The 11211-nt window shown below is 34.3% G+C and overlaps 1 protein-coding gene across 1 annotated transcript in view; it reads right to left on the reverse strand.

Annotated features, from left to right (window-relative positions):
- Window positions 1–1193: 1193 nt before the first annotated feature.
- LOC132750900 (uncharacterized) overlaps window positions 1194–11211 on the reverse strand; it is a 44917-nt gene continuing 34899 nt past the window's right edge. The window contains exons 6-11 of the mRNA XM_060740970.1: window positions 7660–7807; window positions 6487–6610; window positions 5327–5336; window positions 3805–4284; window positions 3259–3695; window positions 1194–2850 (exon numbers count right to left, since the gene is read on the reverse strand). Of these exons, the coding sequence (XP_060596953.1) occupies window positions 1995–2850; window positions 3259–3695; window positions 3805–4284; window positions 5327–5336; window positions 6487–6610; window positions 7660–7807 (2055 nt within the window). The 3' untranslated portion in view covers window positions 1194–1994. The remainder of the gene's footprint in view (window positions 2851–3258; window positions 3696–3804; window positions 4285–5326; window positions 5337–6486; window positions 6611–7659; window positions 7808–11211) is intronic.

An 11211-nucleotide genomic window follows, 5' to 3' on the forward strand; every position in this document is an offset into this window, starting at 1 on the left:
CAAGAGGGCCATGATGGCCCTAGATCGCTCACCTGAATTATCAAACTCATCCAAACAATTACCTAGACAAGCATTCTGACCAAGTCTCATGACAGGTGAGTCAAAAATGTGACCACTACAGTGTTAACAAGGATTATCCATATTTGAGCAGTGCGACCTAGTTTTTTACCCAGGTGACACATATTCAAACTTGACCTAGAAATCATCAAAACAAACTTTCAGACCAATTTCCAGGATACTTGGATCAAAACAGTAGCAACTAGAGTGTTAACAAGATTTTTCTATTTTTAGCTCCGGTGACCTAGTTTCACATGCGATTTCGAACTAATCCAAGCAATTACCTAGACAAGCATCCTGACCAAGTTTGATGATAATCGAGTCGAAAATGTGACCACTAGAATGTTAACAAGGTTTTTCCATATTTGGGCGGTGTGACCTAGTTTTTCATCCAAGATGACCCATGTTTGATCTTGACTTAGAAATCATCAAAAAAAACTTTCAGACCAATTAACAGAATATTTGGATCACAACAGTAGCCACTAGAGTGTTAACAATATTTTTCTATTTTTAGCTCATGTGACCTAGTTTTTCATCCGAGATGTCCCATGTTCGATTTATTCCAAGCAATGACCTATTCAAGTTTCCTGACCAAGTTTGATGACAATTGAGTCAAAATTGTGACCACTAGAGTGTTAACAAGGTTTTTCTATTTTTAGCTCCTGTGACCTAGTTTTTCATCCGAGATGACCCATGTTCGAACTCATCCGAGCTATCACCTAGACAAGCATCTTGATCAAGTTTGATGATGATTGATGCAAAAATGTGACCGCTAAAGTGTTAACAAGGTTTTTCTATTTATAGCTCCGGTGACCTAGTTTTTCATCCGAGATGACCCATATTCGAACTCATCTGAGCTATTATCTAAACAAGCATCCTGACAAAAGTTTGATGATGATTGGGTCAAAAAATGTGACCACTAGAGTGTTCACAAGGTTTTTTCTATTTTTAGCTCCTGTGACCTAGTTTTTCATCAGAGATGACCCATGTTCGAACTCATCCAAGCAATTTGACTAGACAAGCATTCTGACCAAGTTTGATGATGATTGGTTCAAAAAATGTGACCACTAGAGTGTTCACAAGGTTTTTCTATTTATAGCTCCTGTGACCTACTTTTTTCATCCCGAGATGACCCATGTTCGAACTCATCCGAGCTATCACCTAGACAAACATCCTGACCAAGTTTGATGATGATTGGGTCAAAAATGTGACCTCTAGAGTGTTCACAAGGTTTTTCTATTTTTAGCTCTTGTGACCTAGTTTTTCATCCGAGATGACCCATGTTCGAACTCATCCGAGCTTTCAACTAGATAAGCATCCTGACCAAGTTTGATGATGATTGAGGCAAAAATGCGACCGCTAGAGTGTTCACAAGCAATTGTGGACGGCCGGACGGACGACGGACGACGGACATTCACCGATCCTAAAAGCTCACCCTGAGCAAGCTCAGGTGAGCTAATAAATAGTGTAAAAAACAGAAGTAAATATTAACTGTCATTTACAAACAATGACTTCTGGCAGGGCAAATCTAAAGCTTGAATAAAGATAGGATTCTAAACTCCAATGTCGTAAAAATAAAAGTCAATTCTTCTTTTTTCAATTTCACAAAAAAAATATATAAAAAAATAATGCATATGTAAGTGCATCAAAATAAAAACATGCTTTCTATTTGCAGACATGAATGAAATCTTCCTATTTAAGGCACAACATCTCAAAGTAACATAGTAAAATATAACAAACAAAAACAATAACAAAACTCAAAATGGAAACTTTAAGACAAACAGCAGCCTATTTAAGCGTAAAATGTTTTAAACACATGACATAAATTCTCAAATGGTAAATTTCTAGCAAAACAATTTTGCTACTTATCAAATTGCACAGACGTTAAATTATCACTATATACAGACCAAAGTTACGAAACATTTTACAAACATGTGTCAAGAAACTTGAATGAGCTCCACACTACCGTGTACAGAAGTGTGACTACTTGTGGAAGATAGACTGCTGTTTGATTGATAGTGCTCAGAAATATCGGACACACATGCAAGTTTTTCTAACAGAGGTGGGGAAGCAAATCTATCACGATTCAAACCACAACGACGTAAAACACGGTCAAAATGCGAAAACTCACAATTCGGGGCCGAGCTATCGTCCTCGGAACTAAGTATATCATCTAAGCTACGTGATTTACGACTTGCATCAAATGATTGAGATTTCATCATCGCAGCTTCCATAGCAGCAGTTATTTGTCTGTAAACTTCTCGCTCAGAGTAACGGCCAAGACGAAACCTAACGTCGGCCATGTACTCAGAGTGCTTTGATTTTCTACCGTTTTGTGCGTACAGTTCTGATGTGTCGTCCTGAGATGCTGAACTGCTTGCAGAATTTGGAGAGCCTTGGCAATCTGAACCAAGGTCAAAAGTTGGATACGTTGAAAAAGCAATACTGTTTGGCCGTACCATGGGCCTTTTTGCACGTCCTTCACGTTTTTTAACTACCACCACTGGTTGGTTATTTGTTACTGATGATGCTGATGTATTAAGTGCTGAACTATTACAACTGCCTTGGGATCCTTGTGAAAGAGTTGAAGTACTTTCATTCATGTCAAATATATCGTTATTCAACGGTCTTTTCAAACCACTTGATCTGGGAGAAGTTGAAGTTGAATGTAAATTTTCATTTGAACTTGACAGACATGGGGTAAAGTTTAGTTTATCAAGAGAGGTAGAAGGAAAGCTACTTAGTTTCTCTAAATTTTCATTGAAAGACTTGAAACCAAACTTTAAAATGTCCCTTTTTGAAGGGGGGAAAAATCTGTCGTAAATTTGATGGGGTCCATTTTTTTACGTCTCATTGTTTAGTATCACTAATTTTTTTTTGAACTATTTAAAATAAAATTTGGGCCAGCAATTTGTAGGGGGCTTTTGCTGCCAAAGTTAAAAGGGAATTGGCGGGTTTATAAATTGAAAAATTTTAATTTTAAACCCTATGTGACATTGTTTTCTGAACTTTTTGGGGAAAGTTTCAATGACCCTTGCCCTTTATGTGCAAAAATTTAATGTTTTGGGTCTGTTGTAGGGGTTCCGGCTCTTTAAAGAATTTTCCGCGGGGATCTTCCCCTTTAATCTAAAAAGCGGGGGTGGAAACAAAGGCCCAATGCAGAATTTTTTTTTCAGTTTTTTTCGACCCAAATTTTTTTACCTGATTGTTTCGTCTACAGGCGATAGAGACAATGACAAAGAACTACGTAACGGTCTTTTACCACCTGCTTTCAAAAATGGTCCTGAGAGAGAAAAGGGTTCAGTGGCACTTGGTGTGTCAGAGGTCAAACAAGTCAAAGGGTCGGTCATTGGTTTAGATTCAGAGAGACTAGAAATAACTTGGAAATGTTTTGGTTCATCGGACGTCACAACTCTCGAATTCTCAGTGATTGTTGTGCAAGTTGTTTGTCTTTGTATATTCCCTGAATAAGGTACATAGTTCTGGTCCTCTGTCGTAGAATGCACCGGTATTGTTGTCTCGCCACAAGGAAATGGCGACAGCAATGGTGGTGCATTGTGTGTGTTAGTGAATGAGGTAGAGTATATATACTCGTTTGGTTGTAAGTTCACAATCGGAGATGGCGTCTCTGACGCCTCCTTTATATCCGTCAAAGATTTGGGGCCTTTCGTTTAAAATCATTTCCAAAACCCAAAAAATCCCGGGGAGACGTCGATTTTTGTTCAATACCCCAAAATTTTAACATACAAAATCGCCCCTGAGTTTGCTCAACCCCCAAAATCCTTGAGTCAACTTCAAACTATCCTTTTTGAAAAAATGTTTCACTGGAGATTTAGTTAATGGTAAATTTTCATGTTTGAATTTTTCTTTTCCAGTACGCTGTTCAGAATCGTCATCTGGTCGAACAAATTTACAAACTTCACCGTGCATTGATAAACCCTGAGAATTTTGTATTTTAGTACTTTGAAAATCCATTTTTTTCCTTGAGACAGCTGTTTGGGGACTTAATAGTAACGGTGTTTGTTTCCATGAAATACTCGGACAGGACATGGTCATAGAGTTCCTCGTGTTATTAAAGTCAATACTTCTTGTATCACCCTTATCTTTATTGACATTATCAATGTTGTTCATATCTATTGCACCTTTCTCCTGTTTAAGGTGTTTTTCAAACTCCAGCAACTGTCCAAGAAAGTTGAATTCGGAGAAAACGTTTTGGGTTTGTTTTTCCTTCAAAATACCTGGGAATAAAAAATTAAACCCCATGTAAGATCATTTTTAAGTTCCCCAAAAAGTAAAAATTTTCCCTTTTCTTTAATTTTGAAGTGAGAAATAAATATAATATTTTAGTTTGAGAAAAAAGCCTTTTGGGGGCATTTTAAACTGGGGTCTTGGTTAAAGGGTTTATAATATCCCTTTAAAACCAAAAATCAATAAATGATTGATTTTGGGCAAGCTTTTTCATGAAAAATCTATTTAAACCCTGATACTGATATCCCCTGATTTACATTCTTAAAAGGGAAATTTTTTTGATTTTATTTAACATTCCCCACCGACACATTAAAACGGGCTTAAATGGGGGAGCAGGTTACTTTCCCCCTTTTAAATGAAATTTAAAAATATATTAAAATTTACCCCTTAAATTTAAACCCCTTTCCCTAAACCCGCTGGAACCAGAGTGATTAGCCTTTCCAACCAGTATAGAGCCAGGCCAGCCTGCACTTCCATGCAGTCAGACCAGGTTCAATACTGTTGAAAACTCTGAATTTCAGTGTTTTGATAATTAATTCCTTTAGGTCTAAATACAAAGCAGAAAAATCCATAATATAACTTCAGCAGGTTAAGGGCTAAATATCACTTCCATTTTCTAACAGGTTACTGGTTAAAAGACAATTGTAAATCTCTATTTGTAACACTGACTGTTAAGACTGTTTTATGAATTGTTTTGTATCATTAGCACAGAAGCTCAAGGCCAACTGTGAACACATTACTGCAATCAGGCACTAAAAAGAGTTACAGTATGAAATCAAACTGTTGAAGATTGATGCTGAAATCCCTAACAGTAACTTAGCCATGTGGCAAAAATTAACAGTTTTTTTATGCTTATGTACTCAAAAACAAGCTAGGTGTCCCACCAATTTTTCTTCTTCTTTTGGCTTTAATTGTTTCTTTTTCATTATATTTATTAACTTCAGTAGATATTGAGATTAAGTAGTAATATATGTGCCAAGTAGAGAAATAATCAACACTGAACAGGTAGTAAAATGGTTACTTTTATATATCTGACCTGAAAAGCAACAAAGAACAAAGGCCAAAGGACCAATTTTGTCTAAACTGGACGGAGGCCCCCGAGTTGGTAAATCAGAATTAGGCAACAACACAGATTTGTTCATATATAAAACCTTTCTTGAGGATTGTTTTTCCTATACTCACAAAAACAAAACAAAATCAATGCAGTATAAAGTAAATATTATTTAACAAAGCACTTTACAAGGTCATGTTTACAATTTCTTGTTATCTAGCCATTATACCAGTCCTAACAAAAAAAGAAATATAAAATAAAATGTTTTTTGTTTGCTTACAAATTCTTATCAATCTGTTAATCTTAAAATATGTAATGGCACTAGCTTTTTTTTTTTTAAGATAAATACACAATGTTTTAAGTATACATGATATATTAGCAAACACAAATTTATCGACATTGTCTCCCTTTTGTTAGTCCTGCAGATATTTGGTAACTATCATTTATGAATATAAATAATATATAATCTTCCTGTTTACAAGACACATCCACTCATAAGTCGCACCCCTTATATGGGGGATTTTTATGTTAAAGTTTTGATAATGCAATTGTAATATTCATACAGATTCTTGAAATGTGGACAAAGTGTCACTGTATTGCACTGTATTGCAGTAACGGGCTAATTCCTATTGAATTTTATAGGAGTTAATTTGTTACTGCACAAAGGTGACGATATATATGTTCTAGATGTATTACTGTTTATCTTAACTAACACAGGGGCAGCCTAAGCCTAGTGCTGGTTCTGTCAGGAAAGAACACTCGAGAGAGGTTCAAGTAATGAATAAAACTTTGAAACTTCGAAACTTTGTATATTTAAATAGTGTTTACACACTAACAAATAGAGGGGACAGATGTTCCCCTAACTTTTCAATCTAAAATTACTTCAAGACTTTCACATGAGACTTTTCACAGTTTTTTCACGTATGTGCTTTATATAAACAAATTAAACAACCAGTTCGCTATCTTGTAACTTAACTTCCTTGAAATGTCGCCTTAAAAACTTAATGTGCTATAGGTAAAACAAATTACTTCACATATTTGAAAAAGAAAAAAAACTTTGTTTGTAATTGGAAGTTTTCTGTAAGATGGATGCATTAACCATATAAATTGTATTGAATATAATTGTTTACCTATAAGCGTCATCGGAGGACATGTTCAAATGTTTCATGATGTAGGCTATCGCCAATGTAGGTGATCGAGAAATCCCTGCCAAACAGTGCACCAAACAACAACCATTAGCTTCTCGTACTTTATCTGTCATAAAAAATAAATCAGTTCACAGCCTAAAATAGCATTCTAAACACCTCACAACTCTACAATCACAACTCTACAATCACATAAAAATCAACTTAAAGGGACTCCACTGAGGTTTTTTGATATTACGGGACTGGAAATTTTTTTTTTTAGATTAATGTTCCATTTGATGTAGGTCTAGACTATTAACTTGTGTGCAAAATTTTAGATCATTCCCTCACTCTGTTTTTCCAGACTAATTATTCTAATTGTGAAAAATGACCAATAATTGAAAAGTTTTGCAATGCATTTCACTAAAATAAAGTATATTTATAAGTTTATTTCTTAATTATCTTTTGCATAAATCATCTTTCTGTTTTAATTACCCCAGTTGATCTATATAAGAAAGTTCAAATTGTATGTTTTAAGACCTTTGAACCTCAGTGGAGTTCCTTTAACACATACTTCACTTGCAGACTTAAAAGAAGTTCTACAATGTGACCTCGATGTAATCAAAGTCTGACTGTGTAATCTTTACATGAGTTACATGAACACTTAATTGAACATTTGAATGAAACGCATTTATATATGTTTTGTAATTAAAAACATGTAGTCAACATGCATGACATTCCTACTTTCAGTTTATCAAAACAGTAAAATCAGCAAAAAATAAAATAATTGTAAATTTAATGATCTTACATCTGTATCCTTCTATTTACATCAATTAAGCTAAAGTGTATATGATATTCATTGTTTAATGAGGCACTATCCATGAAACATAATCATTTTTGTTTATGTTTCAAAGTCTCCCGAGATAACTATTATATAAGAATAACAAGATTCTTTTCTCAAAAACAAGTGGCTAAAGTAATTACATTTAAATCAATGCAATTTGTTTGTACAAAGAAAAACAACAAACAAGCAGCTTGTTGAGCTATTATGTAAAAATTGTACTGAAAAGATGACAGCTGCCCAATTTAAGCTCTGGTGAGCCTTAGGACATCAACATAATAATGACATAAGGTACATGATAATAATACTGTTTATGACATGCATATAATATGACATACCTAGAAACTGGAATGCCTGTTCAAAATGCGGTGTAAGTTTGGCACTATAGTTGTCGTTTACTGGAATGCGCAAAAAATGACCATCTGATATATTGGCTGGTTTGATGCATGTTGTGCTCACATTCAGGATGTATGTTATCTCGTTTACCTGAAATAAACAATAAACTTTTCATATTTTTGTCAATAAAAAACTTCTTACAACAATTAAAGCATATCAATGTTTGTTCAACACAGACACCCTGTACTTTACCAGGCAGTGAGTAAAAATTGTGGGAATATTTGGGAAAAATGAACTGGGTTAAACAAAAAAGCTTGGGGAGATGGTGTAAAGGGCCCCTTTTCACCTTCATAGAATTTGGGGGCCCCCCGTGGAAAAAAATTTGCAAGAAATTTAAAACAAACAGTTTAACTTTCAAAAGTTTTTTCCCCAGGGGTCCCAAAAATTTTAAAAAAAAATTTCTTTCCAAATTTTTTTGATAAAGATGTCAACAAATCTTTACTCTGGTTGCCATAGCAATGTTGACACTGTTATATTTAACTTAATTTTAGTATTATATTACCAAAGTCTGTAAGTATGTCACACAAGAAACCTGAACTGTTTAATCACCAAGTAGTGATTCTGGAGAAAACATTTCATTAGGAAATTACAGAGATATCCTCTCATGTGAGTTAAAGCAAAAGTCATTCTCATGTTTTATATGAAAACTCATTTTTCCGCTAACAAGTTCTATATACATTTATTTCACCATTTTTGCATGACAACCATTTCATAGATATAACAGATCAAGTTGGTTGGAGAAGGCCTATTACTGATCATGCAGAAGACATTTGGAAGTGTTTTTTATTTCGGCTCTAGTAGTTATCATGAGGAAACTCTTGAGGAATTGCCAACCATGTGTGATGAAGTTTCATCAATTTGTTCACTAGCAGAAATGGCTGTAAAATTGTTGTTGTTTTCTCCACTAAGCTAATGTGCTTAAATTAATTACAATGATCAATCCTAAACAATTGATTTGACTGTGAAGTTTGAAGCTGTTTTTAACCTTTCTTGAGTACATTTCTTTGAAGTAATCAATACTAAAATTTTTCCCCCTTTGTGCAAAAAAATTGGGTTTAAATTTATTTTTTAAATTTAATAGGGGTTAACCAGTTAATTTTCATAAGGTGACATAATGTGTTTCAACCCAAGGGAAATGCCCCAAAAATTTCGATCCCCTTCACTAAGAGGCAGACACTCTGTCCTAGCTAGCTAAACCTTTCACATTTTGTAGAGATAAACTTGAAACAGGGAAAATGTATGAACATGACATTTTATTTCATTAAAAAGCTATGAACAGGCAATATTTCACCTTGTAATTATTTGCGCCGGCCATTTAATCAAACTGACCAAAGTCTGTGACGTAATTATATATAAAATCTTATATTCTATCTTTGTAACAATAGTGCGCCCATTTGAAAATGGCAAGGTACAGTATGCCTATTTGGAAATGTGAAAACGGCAAGGTACAGAATGCCTATTTGGAAATGTGAAAACGGCAAGGTACAGAATGCCTGTTTGGAAATGTGAAAATGGCAAGGTACAGAATGCCTGTTTGGAAATGTGAAAATGGCAAGGTACAGAATGCCTGTTTGGAAATATGAAAATGGCAAGGTACAGAATGCCTGTTTGGAAATGTGAAAATGGCAAGGTACAGAATGCCTGTTTGGAAATGTGAAAATGGCAAGGTACAGAATGCCTGTTTGGAAATATGAAAATGGCAAGGTACAGTATGCCTATTTGGAAATGTGAAAACGGCAAGGTACAGTATGCCTATTTGGTAATGGCCAATAAGTTTCCTACTTCATTTTGCAATAACAATTACTGTAAGTGCATGTCTTGGAAATCTGCCCTTAGAAAAGCTGAAGCGACACTTAAATGACAGTCAATGCCATCAAAATAATGCCACTCCCAAGTCTGACCAGACCACGATATACATAATTCCCTGCTAGTTTATTTTAGGGTTTTTATATTTTTATCACTAACATATTGTCACCTTAGTGCAGAAACGGGTTTAGTTCTAAATTTAATAGACATAAACCAGTCATTGCACTAAGGTGACGATATGAAGTTTTTGTGTCTTCGTAAGAATGATAAGACATAGATGTGCATATATTTTGATGTGACATCATTATGATACACAAACATAGTGTAAAGTACAAGAAATGTATATGTAACATAATAATCTAGCCATTTAAAACATTTTGGCAGTAAACTTTCCTTATCTGGGTATGTGACAGAAATTAGCATTATATTCATATTAACTAAGGTTCGTTCTTTGTGTGTGTGTGTGTGTGTGTGTGTGTGTGTGTGTGTATTTGGTTTATTTACCGACCCTCGCCTCCGAACTGAATCATATGGGCGAGCAAAGCTTCGTTACTGAACTTATAGAACTCTTTGAATAAAAACAATATTATACTCTCAAGAGGTTGACACAAGTTAGTTTTATTCAACTAGTTTTACAAATTCAGTATTTTAACATACACTTACTTGATTTATTTTATTTACTTTTTAACTGATATACAGTCCTAAATTAAAAAAATTATTTAAGGGATAAAGTTAATTCATCTTGTGGCACCAGAACCTTTCAGACCAAGAACAGCCAGCACATCCATGCCATCTGATCATGGTCTGCACTATTCCTTATTCATACATTCAAATTAAAATCATCCCTAAAAATGAAAAAATGTTTCTTTTCCAGATTAAAATGGGGACAAGTCCATTTTAATATATATGTATAAAGACTAATAAGGTTAAATTGAATCTACATGTTAATTACACTTAACTCACAGGCAGACGAAATTAATGTTCATAAAATATAGAGTAAGCTACAAGAGCAGAGAATCTATCAATGCCAGCTGATATTCTATTAACATTACAGTGGTGATGATTCATGATTAGAACAATCAATATTATATACAATAGACCCACTCAGCTGCTCTACGCAGATGACAATGAATCAAAACAAATGAAAACACACTGAGCAATATATGGCCGCTTCCTTGTTAATAGATAACCTAGTCCATGACATTCCGTGGGCTGATCGCAAAACTGTTGTAAGTCCTTCATTATTTCATAAAAGTTACAGCAGTTTTGCGGTCAACCCTCGATTTTTACATCTCCATAAAATGATGACACCTTATCATTTATGCAGAGTATGACCCACTTCGATAACTTTAAAGTTAACAACTTCACTGTTACATAAAGTCATTTAAATATACATTATACATAATCACACAGATTCTGGATCTAAATAATGAACTTTCATTCACGCAAATTATACCCTCAAACCCTCAATTTACCGTGCCTAAATATTTCTGATTAATTAATTTTTCTGAGATATAATGATTGTCCTTCATATTTCATCATATAGATTTATTTTATGAAAATTATCTCTATTCAAATCATAACAAGAGAGCCATTTGGGACCTAAATCGCTCACCAGTATGAGTCATATTTGCTCAAAATAAGTTTAACGATATCATTTTTTCCCTGATGACATTTTTAGGTTAACT

Source organism: Ruditapes philippinarum, unplaced genomic scaffold (genome assembly GCF_026571515.1).
Source record: "Ruditapes philippinarum isolate M1 unplaced genomic scaffold, ASM2657151v2 ctg1086_1_1_1_1, whole genome shotgun sequence".
NCBI classification, from domain to species: Eukaryota; Metazoa; Mollusca; class Bivalvia; order Venerida; family Veneridae; genus Ruditapes; species Ruditapes philippinarum.